The sequence below is a fragment of the Argopecten irradians genome, chromosome 14 (assembly GCF_041381155.1).
Source record: "Argopecten irradians isolate NY chromosome 14, Ai_NY, whole genome shotgun sequence".
In the NCBI taxonomy this organism is placed as follows: domain Eukaryota; kingdom Metazoa; phylum Mollusca; class Bivalvia; order Pectinida; family Pectinidae; genus Argopecten; species Argopecten irradians.
The window spans coordinates 18,927,245-18,946,727 of record NC_091147.1 but is presented as its reverse complement, the minus strand read 5'-3'; the positions used below and the strand labels follow the sequence as shown (position 1 = coordinate 18,946,727).

At 41.0% G+C, this 19,483-nt stretch overlaps 1 protein-coding gene across 2 annotated transcripts; it reads left to right on the top strand.

Moving 5' to 3' along the window:
- The first annotated feature begins 7,071 nt into the window (after window positions 1-7,071).
- On the top strand, window positions 7,072-17,767 carry LOC138307689 (disks large homolog 2-like). Of its 2 annotated transcripts, XM_069248522.1 has the most exons (5): window positions 7,165-7,262; window positions 8,895-9,071; window positions 13,838-13,989; window positions 16,330-16,361; window positions 16,735-17,767. In XM_069248522.1, exons 1-5 carry the CDS (start codon window positions 7,204-7,206, stop codon window positions 16,798-16,800), a joined length of 486 nt encoding a protein of 161 aa, XP_069104623.1. In that variant the 5' UTR covers window positions 7,165-7,203; the 3' UTR covers window positions 16,801-17,767. The 2 variants fall into 2 exon arrangements, with proteins under 2 accessions (XP_069104624.1, XP_069104623.1); XM_069248523.1 differs by lacking the exons at window positions 16,330-16,361; window positions 16,735-17,767 and adding an exon at window positions 15,135-16,323 and having other exon boundaries at window positions 7,072-7,262.
- Window positions 17,768-19,483: the final 1,716 nt, after the last annotated feature.

Sequence of the window (19,483 nt, the reverse complement as noted above, 5' to 3'; positions counted from 1 at the left end):
CTAGGATTCTGACTTGCTTTAGCTATGAGACACTTGGATTCTGACTTACTTTAGCTATAAGACACTAGGATTCTGACTTGCTTTAGGTATGAGACACTATGATTCTGACTTGCTTTAGCTATGAGATACACTGGAATTCTGACTTACTTTAGCTATGAGACACTACTAGGATTTTGACTTGCTTTAGCTATGAGACACTATGATTCTGACTTGCTTTAGCTATGAGACACTAGTGCATTTCTTGACTTAAATTTAGCTATGAGACACTAAGATTCTGACTTGTGAGGTGCAGCAGGACAGGGTGTATTCCTAATGTATGGATACCTGAATTGATTATTAGATACATACCTACAATTTGTGACTACCACACTATTTTTAATGTTACAGGGACCTTGAGCCCAGAAAAATCATTCTAAAGAGAGGCTCCACAGGGCTTGTATGGGGTTTTAACATTTACAGTGGTCCACTTGAAAATTTTGATGAAGATGAAGATGATGAAGATGAAGATGAAGATGAAGATAAAGAGGGGATTATGGTGTCCTTCATTTTTTCTGGTGGCCTGGCTGATCTTGGAGGAGAAAGGGGGGGGGGGGGTGGGACGTGCCAGGTTTGTGTGGAGGAAAGCTACGCAAAGGAGATCAATATTATTCTTTCATCAGTAAAGTCTATCATTTATACACATCATAACACACACTCACAGAGTCTATTTCAGTTTTCGACATATTTTATTGACCATAAGATGTTATGTGTCAATAGGATTAGACATCAGGTATAGCCTATCTTAGTCTTCTCCTGATATTGGTGGTACAAACAAACAATTATATAAAACATATATACATGGTGAGGTTTATGAAATTAAGGGGAGGTAACTTCTAGATGAGGAATGATATAATTTTTGATCATATTCAATGTAACTCTATAAATTAACAGTTAAATTTTACTTTTGATAAAATAACCAAAAATTATGACATGATTCTAAATTTATACTTGTGGCGATAGTATGTGATAGTTCTTGAGTCCTTTGTTATATCATATTTCGATATAACTCACCGTATCCACCTGTAGGTCGATACCTATTCTTTTACCCCGGTTCTTCAAAAAGTCACAACAAACAGAAAATATTGGCAAGCTAGGCTATATATGTTGCCGTCTAATTCCACATAGTATGTAATAACAACTCAATTTGGGCAGGCCCCATCCACACATCTAAAGGGGGTTTCCACTCATCAAAATAGACATTGGAGTCATTTGATTTGTGGAGTTACCTTCTGAGAACGTTATATTTCTGATTACAAGTGGTAGGCACATTATATCCATAGTACGCCATCCACAATCTCACAAAATAGACAAATTACTTATATTTCATTACATGTTTTTACTTATTTGTTACTTTCAATACTTGATCAATCTGATTAAAAATGCAGATCCTTATAACCACTTCATTACATAGAGGATCTGACAACTTACATCCCATAAGGGGTCATGTCACAGATGACCTTTGTGCCAAGTGTATACTAACAGATCAAATCCATTTTCTTCACATTGCTATATCACTTGACAACGCCATTTTACACCCCAAAATTCAAATAATACAATTAGCTTTGTTGTGCTCTTTGGGCGAGAATGACTACGTACACAAAAATAAATTCTTGACAGATTTTCAAACTATTTGTCCCCTGAAATTCAATGTCAAAATTTTGCCACAGCAGCAAATTTGATTGCCAATAATAAAGGTCACCTGGCCATCACCCCTACATGGGAATTTTCTCAGATCCTCTTATCCAAACGTAGTGATAATAAGGATCTGGCATTTTAATCAGATTGATATTTGATGATTTAAAATAACAAAAGAAAAGATGAGAATGATGGTTTATGATGATGATGATATTCAGATCAAAGAAATTGTTCAGTTTCAAAAGCGCATTAGAACCGCCCCAAACGCATATAGTTTTTAGGTATAGATATCGATTGCTAATACACTTTTTACAAAGAAAAGCACCCGCCGGACGTAGTGACCCCCAAACCCCTTATACAGTTTCAAATGATCAGTCACTGCGCGTCTGTGGTGGCTGTCCTGCTACTGGTGTCCTTCTTCATCCACACCCAGCATGGGAAGATCGTTTCTGCTCGCCTTAGCCATCCTCTGCACTGCTGTCCTTTGGTCCTGCCTGACAACTCCTAATGCAGATAGCATTCTCCACATAGACTGCGCGGGGAAGCCTCTGCATCCAACCTCAACAGGGTAGTTCCCTGCATTCTGCGGGGGGGGGGGGGGGGGGGGGGGGGGGGGCGTCAGTCAGCAGTGCCCCTCGTACTTCGCCCCCTCGTTCTTTCATGTGCTTTCCCCACTGCAACTTTCCTCCCCATGGAACTGTTAGTTCGATTATGATGACTTTTCGCTTTGTTTCTGGTGACCATAGAAAACTATATCCGGTCTGAGGTTGATGGGAACAATATCCAGAAAAGTTAATCTCTGGTTGAGATCTACCTCCAGCCTCGCAGTCTCCTGCCTGGGGGATAATTCCGGATGACCTCTCAGATCTGGATGTCCTTGTTTCACCCTTCCCTCACAAACCTAATCTGCGTATGCTTGGAGCCTTGGTTGACTTGACCTGACGCTCTTTACATCCCAGTTTTTTCCGTTCTTTCCCACCAAAACATCAGCCAGCTCCCTAAGGACTTGGTTGTGGCGCCACGTATATCTCCACTGTGATAAGGGCCACATGACAGGAGGTGAGTATGTGCTGGGAGAGTTCCTCTCTGTCCACACAGAGGGCAGTCTGGTGTTTCCACAAGGTCCCATCTATGGAGATTTTCCTGGTGTTAGAGGTAGCACATCATAAACAGAATCGGAGGAGATAACTACAAGTTGGAATTGCGGGGTACTTGTCCCCAGATTTTTTGTCCCAGGATAGAACACATGGTTCTGTGTCCTACCTTGTCCAGGCCCCCTGAAAGCACCTAGTTCCACTGCTTTGGGTCTGTCTTCTTTCTTCTTCCTCCAGACTTCTTATCGCGCTCCTTCTGTACCAATGATCGCTTCTCTGTGACACAGCAGCTATTCTTCCAGAGAATGTGTTTTGATGTCCCTAGGCCCTGCCTTCCTCCTACTGCGGAAATTCTTCCAAACAATATCATTTGTGTCGCAAAACCACGGCTCTCCGCTTCATCGACTTGCCTTGGATGCTGACCATTTTCTGCCAGCGTAGTTTGTACTTCTACACCTGCTAGCCGCACCGTTGTCATCCTTCGACTCTTTTAGGTCATGATGAGGTTTGTTGCCTGTCTTAAATTCTTCAACTAGTGAAGAGAGAGGAAGTTGGATTTTGCCGTTTTGCTGTATAAGCCTACAGCAGAAAGCTTGGAGCCGGGACTCCCAACCACTCCTTAAGAGTAAAAATCCACCTTGAAGTTGATCATATTGCATGAGGGGCCAGGTAGGCGTGGCAAGAGACGTGTGGTAATCTAATACGTCTCATACTTCTTGGAATGTTGTTCTATTCTCCGGATTTGCCTTTGTCCCTTAGTGATTCTTCAGAGATGGGGTTTCCCGAAGTTGGTTGGATTTTTAGTTTTTTCAGGTTTACTTTCCCTGCGATCTTGACTTCTTGGCTTGAAGGTAATTCTTGCCAAGTCTGTTTCTTAGGGTGTCAGTATCCTATTGCCTGACATGGGTGTCTGTAGTGATGGTAGATCTTCCGAAGCCTCTGTTCGTGCGACTGTCTGATGTTACTGGTGTATTTGGGCCTCTTGTCTCCTTTCTCCTGCTGGATGATATGTTCATACCCATTACAATGAGGATACCGAGAGATGGTACACCCTGTGAAATGCCCTTCTGCAGTAAACTTCTTGGTTGTAATTACTGTGCATTTTTCTAGTTGGCTTTGTGTAAAAGTTAACCTAGAAATACTGTTAACATTGGATAAATATCTTTATTAGGTAAAACGGCCATGAACTGAGGACAATTATGTGATGTCATTGAGACGAGCAACATTTGGGAGAAAAGAATCATTTAATGGAAGATTTATTTATCGGCACCAAGATTTGCATTTATAACTAAAATAAATGCAATAGAAAAGTTAAAGGGTGCAGGAGTTTTTAAGTTAGAATCACATTCTATATCCATCGAAAAAATGGATGTAGCCCTTTATAGTTAACCCACATTGAGAAAATCGTAAGTATAAACTGTAAGGTAGAGCATCTTGATTAATGGTTGAAGGGATTCTTAGTTGTGATGTTGCATTTTGGGGACTGATCTTGATATCAGTAGTATGAAAACAAGATGGCCGGCCCAAGCCATTTGGATTCGCAGATTGCATTTGTTTCTCCCCAAGCTTGTGCATGGTTGTCAAAGACCGCCCAGGCAAGCTCTTGGATTTTGAATAGTAAAGTTTGTTTACCGCTTCTTTCTCAAATTTCATATGTAAGGACCTCATTTGTCATACACCAATTTTGAGTTTATAGTTTGTTTTCCGCTATTTTCAGTAAGTATTGAAGGGTCTCTTTCTCAAATTCTCATATGTAGATTCCTAGGGACCAGTTGTGATATTGCATTTTTGAACTGATCGGACAACAAGTTGGACGTCCGGTGGCTTTTTTGTCCCTTGAATTGATAGTTTAAATTTTGTTTACATTTCTCAGAAAGTTTGAAGGGGCTTGTTCTCTATTGTCATTTGTGCATTGTACCTGACATTGAACATTTTAGTGTGCTTGGGTGAAGGGCAACATCTTCCACCAAATTGATGACCTTGAACCACATGTATTGTCACCCATTCAACCTGACTGAAACCACTACCACCAGAAACATATGTACATAGAGATTGGGAACTCCTTCTTTGTCTTTGTTGACAGGCAGCGGGACCTCCGGTTTATAGGCATTTTGCCTTGGCTAACTACTTTCAAGTGTATTCTTTTAAACATGATATTTTTGCATCAATACAAAGTTTAAACATTATATCATGGTTTGATGTGACCAGTTTTTCCAATTGATGTTATTTAATATGTTTTTTGAAAGCATGAAAATCGGCAATTTTACCTGGTTTTTCGAAAATCAGACATTCAAAACCGGAAGTGCATTTTGTTTTATTAATATATAAGTTGAAATATTATTTTTTCTGTCCAAAATCGTCCTCAAACCATCTGAAAATTACTGAACTTTTATAACATTTCAAAGTTATTCTGCTGTATTTGACTATTTAAAAGTTTATCTAAAAACCCCTAAGCACATACAGAGGTACATCTGCCGATCGTAAAAATGGCGGAGTTGCCAATCTCTATGTGTATATGTTTCTGCTACCACCAACATCAGTAATTGTGCCCTGCACTGAAGTTGGTATTACCAAACTCTTGACCAAAGATACACAACTCATATTCACAGAAACGGCATGGCATACTACCTTGCCTACATCTGGAAATACACACTCAGTATTAACTGGTGTACGAGATAGTCCGGCTGCATCTTTGTTAAAGTTCCCTGAACGGTAGATCAACTTGAATGAGTCATTAGCTAACTGTACAACCCATCTGTGTCCTGTTGCATCCAACTTTGCAAAAGAAGTGACATGTGTCAAATGCTTATTGTCAGTATGTATACACATCAAACTGTTGACCATAAAATTAGTCTTTAAACCTCTCTGTAACTGCGCCGGTCCACTTAAGACATAAAACTCCACTTAATGTGCTGGATATAGCCTTTCAGAAGACCGCAACCCTCGACTAGCATAAGCCACAACACGGTCATGACCATTTTGCTCTGATACAACACCGCTTTCAAACCATCATGAGATGCGTCTGTGTTATGTCCGGTTTGGTAAAACTTGTGTAAGATAACACATTGGTAAGTTTCTTTATCAAGGTGTCAAATGTATATTGACAATCAGCACTCTATACAAGTGAGAATGTCTCTACCTTTGACCTGTTCTTGACCTTGGTCATGGAATGCCCAATCAACATATCATTCTGAGGTTTGACTACCTAGGTATTGGTGCAGAGTCTTTCACAAACTTCATGTAATACTAAGTAAATCCTAAAAATGTTCTTAATCTAAATACGAAAATGTAAATAGAATCTCAACTTCCCATTCTTTTTCCTTACCAAAATCACATGCTAAGGTCTGATTTCATGTATTCCAATAGAAGGTAATTCTGAATAATTAAAATAAGTAAATTATATGTAAAAAATTGGAGACAAATAACTTTATTAGGTCATCTGACCCAAAGGGTCAGGATGACCTATTGTCATCATGCATCGTCAGTCGCTGTGCGCCGTTTGCCATCCACCATCATTCGTCGGCCATGCGCTGTGTGCCGTGCGTAAACTTTTCATTCAAACGACTTCTTCTCAATAACCGAAAGGCCCAGAGTACTGATGTTTGGCCTGTAGTATGCTTGGATGAAGGGCTACCAAGTTTGTTCAAATGAATGACCTTGACCTTCATTCAAGGTCACAAGGGTCAAATTGGCAAAAATCTTTTAAACAACTTCTTGTGAATAACTAAGAGGCCTAGAGACCTGAGATGAAGGGCTACTAAGTTTGTTCAAATGAATGACCTCGATCTTCATTCAAGGTCACGTGGGTCAAATAGGCAAATATCTTTAAATGATTTCTTCTCAAGAACCATAAGGCCCAGGGTAATCATATTGGGCCTGTAACATGCTGGGATGAAGGGTTACCAAGTTTGACCTTGACCTTCTTGTGAATAACTAAGAGGCATAGAGAACTGATATTAAGCCTGTGGTATGCTGTGATGAAGTGCTACCAAGTTTGTTCAAATCAATGACCTTGACCTTCATTCAAGGTCACAGGGGTCAAATAGGCTAAAAATTTTAAACGACTTCTGATGAATAACTAGTCACCTTAGATTTCCATTTAGAATAATCAAGGTTTTAGAATCATTAAACAATATCCTTTGTGTCTGCATGACACCTCACCTCTCCATAAGTGGATTGTAAAGGTGTTGAATTATACCCAATTTTAGAGTGTATATTCTGCATCTAACTCTTATTTAAAGGTGTGTTTCGTTCATGAATTGGATCAAGATCAGTTCGTATCATGAATTGGATTCTAAGAACACTTGCTCTTTCGGCCCTCGATAGGTGTGTTTTCTCTGGCCTATTCTACACTAACTCCTGGTTTATCCTATACATAGTTACCCATCAACCTGACTATATTGTTTCTACTTCAGCATATAACAGTCTCCAATTCATGTCGATGAATAGTACAGGCAGCTTACGCTCATCATATAAACGAGAATATTGTGTCAGGTATGTAGAGACATAACGCACAATGTATGGTCACTTTAATGTCACGCCAGAATTTCATTGGAAAAAGCATTGAACAGTAAAATAATATAAGTGCAATACTATTATTTTTTATTGAAATACAGAAAGGATATATTTAATCATTTACAAGAATTTGCAAAATATCTGCAATGTTTTTCTTCCTTTGATGCTTTTTGGTGAAAACATGACGTTTTTTGGTGCGACAGATGTAACACGCATCTCTATGCGGTTTCAGTCAAAGAGTCACTGTGGTTATACTGAACACCAGGTGGCAGTAAAATTTGACACAGAGATTCCCCGAAATCGCACTATTATGATGCATTTCGTTACAATGAATTGTAACGTCATACTTCAAAATGGTGGACTTTTGGTTTGGAGACTTGCTGATCGACAGATCCGAAGCGAAAAGGTATAAAGCGAAAAACCACAAATACTCACTGTACAAAACGGTACAAATTTATGACATAGAGACATGAATTATTAATATGAAAATACGTTTTTAATTCTATCTCAATAAGATGTGAGAAAAAATAGTCTGCGACATCGTTTTACTTTTTTTATCGAATAAAACCTTTGTCTAGCAGAAATGGCACAAAACGCAATTTTTTGATTGACTGCTGTGTCACGCAAGTTCCTTGATTTTAAAAAATGACTTTATATTAGGAATTATGTTATCTATTCATAATTAAAAAAATATGTTTTTGCTTGAATATATGTGTGCAAAATCTCTACTGAAAATTTAAACAAGTATTCGAAAAATTGCGTTTTTCTTTGTCTTGCAGGTTTGCCGAATGTCAGAAATGACATCAATTGAGCTTGTCAATAACGTTTCTTACATTCAGTGACGTTACATAAAAGTGACCAAACATTGTGCGCGACGGCAAAGTATATAATGTGATATCATGTCAAACTTGATTTCTGAACTCCTAACCGTTTACTTTATCTTTAGTAAGTTTAATCTTGTTGATTTTTGACCCATACCTACTAGAGTGAAACCTATCTATAACGACCACTCGAGGGACAAGAGAAAATGGTCTTTATAGCCAGGTTGTCATTATATACAGGTCTTTAGGACCCACACGACAGGATATAACAGTGGTGGGCATGTTTAAGGAGTATTTGGATAATATGAGGGGGTAGATGTAGTTATATTTATCTCTTTACTTGATTCCAAAAGTTCCAATTCATGTTTCTCCATTGCTAATGTTCCCTACATGCTGAAATCAACACAAGTCACTCACGCATGTAAATTATTCAATTTTTGCCCTAATTAAAGATATATACATATAAGTATAGGGAAATTTAGTCTGTTCACTATTGAACACTGGAAAAAAAATGAAAAAAAAATATGCTTTAGCATTAATCTCAGTATCGTTTGGGTTTATGAAAATTGAAAATCATAGACAAAACACAGAAGAATATTTTTCATCCACGCCTATGAAAAATAATGTCCGTGGCACATTGATATCTCGAACAATAGTTTAGATTGGCCAATACTATCAGGCTTTGCAAAAATTACCTTAAACTTCTAACCAATGAAAATGCGTGTATCACATATCATCAGATTGTAATGTTATCAATGTATATATAAATACTTGTTCATCAACATTACAGAGCTTTGTTTGACTACGACCCTTCCAAAGACAGCGGACTACCTAGTAAGGGTCTACCATTCCGATACGGTGATATCTTACAGGTAACCAATATGACTTGTAGTTCAACTGAGTGGTGGAAGGCTAAACTAATCCGGGCCGACGGGGAGGAGGAGGGGATCATCCCTAGTAAAAGACGGTGAGTATGTGGGGTCAAGCCGGACAGGGAGGAGGAGGGAATCATCCCTAGTTAAAGGCGGTGAGTACAGGGGGTCACGCCTGACGGGGAGGAGGAGGGAATCATCCCTAGTAAAAGACAGTGAGTACGTGGGGTCACGCCTGACGGGGAGTAGGAGGGAATCATCCCTAGTAAAACCGGTGAGTACGTGGGAGGGGGCATGAAAATCATCACTAGTAAAAGGCGGCGAGTACGGGGGGGTCATGCCCGACGAGGAGGAGGGAATCATACCTAGTAAAAGACGGTGAGTACGTGGGATCACGCCTGACGGGGAGGAGGAGGGAATCATACCTAGTAAAAGACGGTGAGTACGGGGGTCATGCCTGACGGGGAGGAGGAGGGAATCATCCCTAGTAAAAGACGGTGAGTACGGGGGTCACGCCTGACGGGGAGTAGGAGGGAATCATCCCTAGTAAAAGACGGTGAGTAACGGGGGGTCACGCCTGATGAGGAGTAGGAGGGAATCATTACCTAGTAAAAGACGGTGAGTACGGGGGGTTACGCCTGACGGGGAGTAGGAGGGAATCATCCCTAGTAAAAGACGGTGAGTACAGGGGGTCACGCCTGACGGGGAGTAGGAGGGAATCATCCCTAGTAAAAGACGGTGAGTACGGGGGGTCACGCCTGACGGGGAGGAGGAGGGAATCATCCCTAGTAAAAAGACAGTGAGTACGGGGGGGTCACGCCTGACGGGGAGTAAGGAGGGAATCATACCTAGTAAAAGACGGTGAGTACGGGGGGTCACGCCTGACGGGGAGTAGGAGGGAATCATCCCTAGTAAAAGACGGTGAGTACGGGGGGTCACGCCTGATGAGGAGTAGGAGGGAATCATCCCTAGTAAAAGACGGTGATACGGTCCCCGAGTAGGGGGGGTGAGTCGGGTCACGCCTGATGAGGAGTAGGAGGGAATCATCCCTAGTAAAAGACGGTGAGTACGGGGGTCACGCCTGACGGGGAGTAGGAGGGAATCATCCCTAGTAAAAGACGGTGAGTACGGGGGGTCACGCCTGACGGGGAGTAGGAGGGAATCATCCCTAGTAAAAGACGGTGAGTACGGGGGGTCACGCCTGACGGGGAGTAGGAGGGAATCATCCCTAGTAAAAGACGGTGAGTACGGGGGGTCACGCCTGACGGGGAGTAGGAGGGAATCATCCCTAGTAAAAGACGGTGAGTACGGGGGGTCACGCCTGACGGGGAGTAGGAGGGAATCATACCTAGTAAAAGACGGTGAGTACAGGGGGTCACGCCTGACGGGGAGTAGGAGGGAATCATCCCTAGTAAAAGACGGTGAGTACGGGGGGTCACGCCTGACAGGGAGTAGGAGGGAATCATCCCTAGTAAAAGACGGTGAGTACGGGGGTCACGCCTGACGGGGAGTAGGAGGGAATCATCCCTAGTAAAAGACGGTGAGTACGGGGTCACGCCTGACGGGGAGGAGGAGGGAATCATCCCTAGTAAAAGACGGTGAGTACGGGGGGTCACGCCTGACGGGGAGTAGGAGGGAATCATCCCTAGTAAAAGACGGTGAGTACGGGGGGTCACGCCAGACGGGGAGGAGGAGGGAATCATCCCTAGTAAAAGACGGTGAGTACGTGGGGTCACGCCTGACGGGGAGTAGGAGGGAATCATCCCTAGTAAAAGACGGTGAGTACGGGGGGTCACGTCTGACGGGGAGTAGGAGGGAATCATCCCTAGTAAAAGACGGTGAGTACAGGGGGTCACGCCTGACGGGGAGTAGGAGGGAATCATCCCTAGTAAAAGACGGTGAGTACGGGGGGTCACGCCTGACGGGGAGTAGGAGGGAATCATCCCTAGTAAAAGGCGGTGAGTACGGAGTGTCACACCTGACGGGGAGGAGGAGGGAATCATACCTAGTAAAAGACGGTGAGTACGGGGGGTCACGCCTGACGGGGAGTAGGAGGGAATCATCCCTAGTAAAAGACGGTGAGTACGGGGGGTCACGCCTGACGGGGAGTAGGAGGGAATCATCCCTAGTAAAAGACGGTGAGTACGGGGGTCACGCCTGACGGGGAGTAGGAGGGAATCATCCCTAGTAAAAGACGGTGAGTACGGGGGGTCACGCCTGACGGGGAGTAGGAGGGAATCATCCCTAGTAAAAGACGGTGAGTACGGGGGGTCACGCCTGACGGGGAGTAGGAGGGAATCATCCCTAGTAAAAGACGGTGAGTACGTGGGGTCACGCCTGACGGGGAGTAGGAGGGAATCATCCCTAGTAAAAGACGGTGAGTACGGGGGGTCACGCCTGACGGGGAGTAGGAGGGAATCATACCTAGTAAAAGACGGTGAGTACAGGGGGTCACGCCTGACGGGGAGTAGGAGGGAATCATCCCTAGTAAAAGACGGTGAGTACGGGGGGTCACGCCTGACGGGGAGGAGGAGGGAATCATCCCTAGTAAAAGACGGTGAGTACGGGGGGTCACGCCTGACGGGGAGTAGGAGGGAATCATCCCTAGTAAAAGACGGTGAGTACGGGGGGTCACGTCTGACGGGGAGTAGGAGGGAATCATCCCTAGTAAAAGACGGTGAGTACAGGGGGTCACGCCTGACGGGGAGTAGGAGGGAATCATCCCTAGTAAAAGACGGTGAGTACGGGGGGTCACGCCTGACGGGGAGTAGGAGGGAATCATCCCTAGTAAAAGACGGTGAGTACGGGGGTCACGCCTGACGGGGAGTAGGAGGGAATCATCCCTAGTAAAAGACGGTGAGTACGGGGGGTCACGCCTGACGGGGAGGAGGAGGGAATCATCCCTAGTAAAAGACGGTGAGTACGTGGGGTCACGCCTGACGGGGAGTAGGAGGGAATCATCCCTAGTAAAAGACGGTGAGTACGGGGGGTCACGCCTGACGGGGAGGAGGAGGAAATCATCCCTAGTAAAAGACGGTGAGTACGTGGGGTCACGTCTGACGGGGAGTAGGAGGGGATCATACCTAGTAGAAGACGGTGAGTACGGGGGTCACGCCTGACGGGGAGGAGGGAATCATACCTAGTAAAAGACAGTGAGTACGTGGGGTCACGTCTGACGGGGAGGAGGAGGAAATCATCCCTAGTAAAAGACGGTGAGTACAGGGGGTTACGCCTGACGGGGAGTAGGAGGGAATCATCCCTAGTAAAAGACGGTGAGTACGGAGTGTCACACCTGACGGGGAGTAGGAGGGAATCATCCCTAGTAAAAGACGGTGAGTACGGGGGGGTTACGCCTGACGGGGAGTAGGAGGGAATCATACCTAGTAAAAGACGGTGAGTACGGGGGTTACGCCTGACGGGGAGGGAGGGAATCATCCCTAGTAAAAGACGGTGAGTACGGGGTCACGTTACACCTGACGGGGAGTAGGAGGGGAATCATCCCTAGTAAAAGACGGTGAGTACGGGGGTCACACCTGACGGGAGTAGGAGGGAATCATCCCTAGTAAAAGACGGTGAGTACAGGGGGGTCACGCCTGACGGGGAGAAGGAGGAATCATCCCTAGTAAAAGACGGTGAGTACAGGGGTCACGGACGGGGAGTAGGAGGGGAATCATCCCTAGTAAAAGAGGTGAGTACAGGGGGTCACGTCTGACGGGGAGTAGGAGGGGATCATACCTAGTAAAAGACGGTGAGTACAGGGGGTTACGCCTGACAGGGAGTAGGAGGAATCATCCCTAGTAAAAGACGGTGATACATGGGAGGGGCACTCATCACTGGAAAAGGCGTGATTACGGGGGTCACGCCTGACGAGGAGGAGGGAATCATCCCTAGTAAAAGACGGTGAGTACAGGGGGTCACGTCTGACGGGGAGTAGGAGGGAATCATCCCTAGTAAAAGACAGTGATTACGGGGGGTCACGCCTGACGAGGAGGAGGAGGGAATCATCCCTAGTAGAAGACGGTGAGTACTGGGGGTTACGCCCGACAAGGAGGAAAATAAATAATTTTCCTCACAAAAATAGATATGAAAGGAGCAGTCGTCACCTACAGCCAAGAGGCCGTCGTCACCTACAGCCAGAAGAATAATACCTCACCTCACAAAACATTATGGGTGTTTAAGACGCCAGTTTGTATAAACATAAAGCAGATAAATGGCTTTTAATGTCCCTCCCAGACCTACAAGCCTGAAAGTCAATATTTCAGTCAGGTGTGGGTGCAGGTCGACTACCGTGCAGTTTCTCTCTCTATTAGCTCACTGCATCTTGTTTTATTGGCACTAGAGACTGGTAATTCACTGGTAAGGTCCCACAATCCAGATTTACTGGGACCTTCGCCACAGCTTGTATGATAGGAGCATGATCTTCGCTGGGATTGCTTATTGGCACAAACTTATTTGTAACCATCTGGCTTTCTTGTAATGTGACACTTGATTTAAAGCTTATAAGACTTGGCACCTGAAGCTTATTGGAGCTCTCTGAATAAGCTCTTTTGAGCAGAGTGCAAGGATTCTATTACAGAAAAATCAAAATGCACCAATTAAGCTTATTGAAGAAAGCTTGGATAATTTGGACTAAGCTCTCATTGGAACTTTGGAGTTAACTTCTTGGTATAAAAACAAAATCTTGCTTGTTAAGTAACTGGACTGTTAGGATGTTGTGCCTATTTTCCAGGACAGAAAAAAATTAGTAACGAGATTCGAGCACATTCTGTCAGATGTTTAGTGTAGTGGAAATTGTTGAAAAGAGTAATAAGATAACAATTTGTTGCAGATCATAAAAGAAATTGTCTATTTCTTGTTACAGTGTGGAACAAAAGGAACGAGAACGACTAAAAAATATTAGCCTCCAGGCAGCTTCTAATGAAAAGAAAAAGAAAAGCTCTTCAATCATGAAAAGATCCCCGTTCATGAAGAGTAAAGTTCAAAGTGGAAGTGAAGAAGTTAGTGCAGTTGAACGTGAGTTATCTCCCCCTACTTTTACCTTAGTGCAAATGGGACTCATTCACGTACCACGTGATAACCGATAACGTTTGTGCAGGACTATTGTTTCTATTGGTGATGGAATTACGTCAAATGACGTTATCGTGGGATAACGTCATTTCAGCAGGAATATTACAAAGAGTTACATTCCATCACCACTGGAGATACTAAGATACTAGTCCCGCACAAATGTTATCGGGTATCACGTGGTACGTGAATTAGTCCCATTATCCGCCACATTTTAAAATTCTCCTTTAATTTATCGCAATGAAGCAAAATTGTACAAAAAGAGGGTTTAGTATATATATTTGAAATGTCACTGGAAACGTTTAAGTAGATACACTGCCCTCCAAAAATTCTGTTACACTTGCAGTTAATACAGGCATCAATATATATATATTATTTATCAACTTTTCAAAGCCAATAGGCCGCCACAGCCGCATTTCTTTTTGAACTTCTAAAGTTTATCTTTGGCTCTAACACATTTTTTCGAGAGATTTTCTCAGATATAAATTGCCAGCAAATTTTCACATATGTAGCAGAAAAGTTTTTATGATTTGGCAAATATTTTGTTTATTTGTATAAGTACACGTATGGTACGACAAAGTGTTGAACTGTGAAACCAACCATTGCATTTTGAAAACAAGGATTGTATATCGCCAATCGTAAATATACCACGTTTTAAGATTCAAACATTTGAATAAAGATCAGTAGGAACATTTTAAACTGTTAAAAAACATTTCATTAATTTCATTCTATTTCATATCTATAAAGGTTTTGAATAGATCACATCTCATTATATACATACAGTCTGTTGATATACCTATATTGCTCTTCTGTTATCATACAATGGGTATACTGTACACTTTTAGAGACTTAAGATGTCATATAACATGTAAAGTCACTCTAAGTGAAAACTGAAATGTGATAGGGAGAGCACTTCATATAAATTGGGAAAACTTGTGCCCATGCAATCGCCTTATAAATGTAGGTTGTAGTAACAAATATGATTAAATCAAGATGATATAGAAATGTTACATCACTGATGTTATTTCAGAAAATAATTCCTGACAGTATCAAACATTTATTTATATTTTTTCCCATTTTATTCCATCATGCAGCGGAGGGTAATACATTTCTCTTATTTCTGCTAATTAGCTTTCTCCTAACACATGTTCAGTCATTCAGATTGCTTAATTATCTCCCCTTTTTCTGACAGCCGACACAGCTACGGTATTTGTTTTGACAAAGGATCTGACCAACAAAACTAATTTTTATTTATTTATAATGTGCTTCATTTCTGTTATTTGCATTTTTGTTCTGAACTTACAAGGCTTCTGCCACTGTCCCTAATTTCATTCCTCCCAAGCTCACTGTTCTCCGATGTTTAAGCAGCGGCTAATCAAACCTATGCAATAATTTAATGAAAATTACTACTTACATTTTTTTCCAAAGCCTAAAAGTTTCACTAACAAAGCAAAATACATTTTTCCTCACTGATAAGTGTTGATTGTTAAAACTCACATCCCTGTGGAGAGGGAAGAATACACTTTAAGATGGATGAAATGTTTCTAACTGATCACGGATCCTAACTGGAATAATATCTGACACATAGTCAAAAGCCATGATTGTATGTTTCTCAGAGAAATTATCGTTTCGAGACTATTGTTTTTGATTTGTGAAAACAATGTCATGTCACTTGAAAAGATAAAAGCTATTATATTGTTACATTCTAAAGTTTGATGTCCTCATGGTTTCCAAGCAACCTAGAAATATAGATCAAGAACAATGAATAAAGTGAACGTTAGGGACAGCACTCAAATATACTAGTACAACAATTTCTATTAAGGGAGATAACTCTAAAACAATTGTTCGGTATTTCCCCTTCTATACTGTTTTAAGGGAGAGCTTTAAGTTAACAAATTAGAGTTTAAGTGAGAAAAAATGGTGTAATTCTTTGTGAGATAATAAAGCTGAGAATTCTAATGTTAGGTTAAGGTGAAGGGGTTTAACGTACCTTCACGAATAATATTACTTCGTTTACGGGTACAAAAAAGACAGGAATGGAGTAGAAAGAGTAAAAGCATGCAGAGAAAGTAGAGAGAGGGAGGAGTCGTCTGCTATACCTATATATCTACTGATTTGGAAGACAACTCCTAGATCCTAACATGTCATATCCTGGCATCGTCTAGCAGTAAATAGCCAAATCCATCAAGAGCAGGGGGAAAGAGGGGAACTTAACCTTATAATGCGAGATACGAATGGAATTTTTGAATAGTGGTACAATTTTCAGTTTTGTCTGTTTTTGTGTTCCAGGCGTTGATGAACCAATTCTGTCCTACGAAGCAGTAAGTTATAAATCATTTCCTTACTCTATCTCCAATAATTAACATATTCATCTCTGAAAACACATTTACATTCTTCTAGTTCAAATCGCTTTTGATACATGTTCCTCGATCGTTGAACGATCAGTACTGATATTCATCCACGCCGCATGGCATACTCAGTCTATCGAGAAATAAATTAAATTTGAGTATAGGCTTTGGTTGAAATCAACGGGGTTTATACTATCAATCCACCATTGACTGTCAATAGTGTGTAATACAGGTGTATACTGTGGAGTTATTCGAGTCTTTACAATCCAGTATTAAAGCCACACATCTTTTTGTTTTTATTGTGTAGTATACTTATATTTGTTTTAATTGTTTAATATTGTTGCAGGTGTCGGAATTTCACATTAGAAATTCTAGAGGATCGATGAAGGACGATGCAGATGACAAGAACTAGTGTTGTAATGTCTGACTGATTAAAGTATTTGGGCCGTAAAAAGACCACTTTCATATAAACAATTGTTGAGTTAATGTGATGTTTTAAGAAGATGTCTCTTCGGAAACACAATCACAATGAGACGTCAAGAGATACTATGATATAATGTGTCTAACTAGCACGAAACAGACACTGTGTACCATTACAAAGAGTCACAACATATTCAATATATTCATATTGGTTATGAATGCCAACTGAAAGATGCTCAATGCTAAACATACTGCCGCCTTCCAAAATACCTATGCACTTCACGGAAAGTCGTCCCTAATGTCCCTGTTTATCGGATGTTAATGTAACCAGCTACTAAAACATTGCAGTGTTGATGTCCATGAACAGCGTGTCTGTTCACTGTTTAATCTGTAGACATAAAAAAATCAGTGTAAAATCTGCCATTTTTATTCATCACTATGTTTGATCTCTAGCTAGAAGCGACTGTACTGGAAAGATGATATGCAAATAATATAGATGGTAAAGAATAAAGTGATTTCAGTTATTGTAACGATGTGCACACATTGCTTTTTGGTACGTTGTATCATCATTCATCTGTTATATGTAAATATTAGATGATAATGAAAGGTTATTTCAGTAGGTGCAATGGCTATTGTGAATGGTGTGCATCATTAACACTATAAGCATTGAAATGTTAAATATTAATACTCATCTAGGTGTATGACAAAGGGTTGATAAGTAAAATGTTTTGTTGTAGCTGAACTATATTTCAGTGTTGTAAATAAATTCAAACGTTGTCCATCAGAAATCATATCTTCATCAATAACATTGGGAATGAGATACAATTTATGTATGTTGTAAATATTGTATATTCTTATGTCGACCACTTGGAAGACGAGTCTCTGACTCAAAGTGTTATCTTTGTGTCCCTTTGTTCTTATTAAGACAATAAAATATGTTTAAAGTCTAGACAGTAGAATTCATCAGTCTTATTTGTATTAATGTAATAAGCCAATACCTATATCTTCTTATTAAATCGTTTGTATTTCCAGAAAGAAGATACAGAAGCCCAGACATACAAAATATTACGCTGATTTTCAAACTCGTCTGAGATCTTTCCAATGTTAGTCTACATACACAGTTTCATAAAGCTCAGTTTATATTTACTCATGTTATGGCGTTCACAAGGTCCAATGATAATTATTAGTGCAAAGGGCAATAAGTCCGTAAATTACAGTCGAATCAAGTTGATTTTCAAATTCAACCCAGATCTTTCCAATGTTAGTCTACATACAAAGTTTCATTAAGCTAGGTTTATATTTACTCAAGTTATCACGTTCACAATATCCAATAATAATTATTAGTGCAAAAGGCAATTACTCCATAAATTATCATCAAATAACGCTGATTTTCGAACTCATCCAAGATCTTTCCAATGTTAGTCTACATACAAAGTTTCATTAAGCTCGGTTCATATTTACTCAAGTTATTATGTTCAGAAGGTCCAATAATAATTATAAGTGCAAAGGGCAATAACTCCATAAATTACAGTTGCATCAAGCTTATTTTCGAACTCGTCTGAGATCTTTCCAATATTAGTCTACTTACAAAGTTTCATTAAGCTTGGTTTATATTTATATAATAACAATAAAATTCCGAGTAAACAATGATGTTTCATAAGTGTATACATTCGTATGTATTTTTCATTGCAGGTAGGCCTTAATAAAAGGGTTTGGATCGAAACCATGAATTCTGAAAGACTTCGAATACTATTCTTTGTAACGATAGAGATTAATTAGGGCCCCGCATTGAGATGCGGGTGCCCTATAGTAATCAGGTTGTCCGTCCGTCCGTCCGTCCGTCCGTCCGTCCGTCCGTCCGTCCGTCCGTCCGTCCGTCCGTCCGTCCGTCTGTCTGTCTGTCCGTCCGTCCGTCTGTCCGTTTTTTTTCTTTTGCACATTAATGATGGAAGGGAGTGGAGTATTTTCCCCATATTTTACATGATGATTCCCCATCCATCCTAGATCTGCTTGGTAATTTTTCAGGCTGAAATTAAATTAAAAAATCGGCCATCTTGGATTTTAACATTTAAAAAAATCACAATGTTGTTGCTCTTAACTGATAAACATTTTGTTATAACATTATGATGCAAAGTTGTTCAGAATTAAACAAGGAGTTGACTGTCAAAGGTAAGGTCATGGGCCAAGGTTACTAAGTCAAAGGTCAAGGTCAAATTTAAAAAAATTATTTTCTCATGAACATTTTGCTACAACATTTATAATGAAGCAGAGTTGTTCAGAATTAAACAAGAAGTCAACTCACCAAAGTTTTGACTGCTTAATGCACTTTTACATGATTAAAAATATTTGAGCAAGACCTTTATTCCCTTCCTTTCACATTTGTTATGTGTTTCTTCAGCAAACTATGAGGTTTACCTTGTTTAAAAGGGGTATTTGAGTTAATTGTATGCTCTTAATGTAATGTTAGCTTGGAATCAGGATTCAAGTTAAATACTTGGAAGACTTTTTCCAAAGAATTATAATAATGTTCCATCATCGGTTTCCCAATTAATGTTGACATTAATTATTTATTAGCAACATATAGCTAACACGGAAGAATTCGTTGTCAAAATACTACTTTTCCACTTAAGCACGTCAGACACATAGCGGGGCCCTTTCTGACGTGTCAGTGTTCT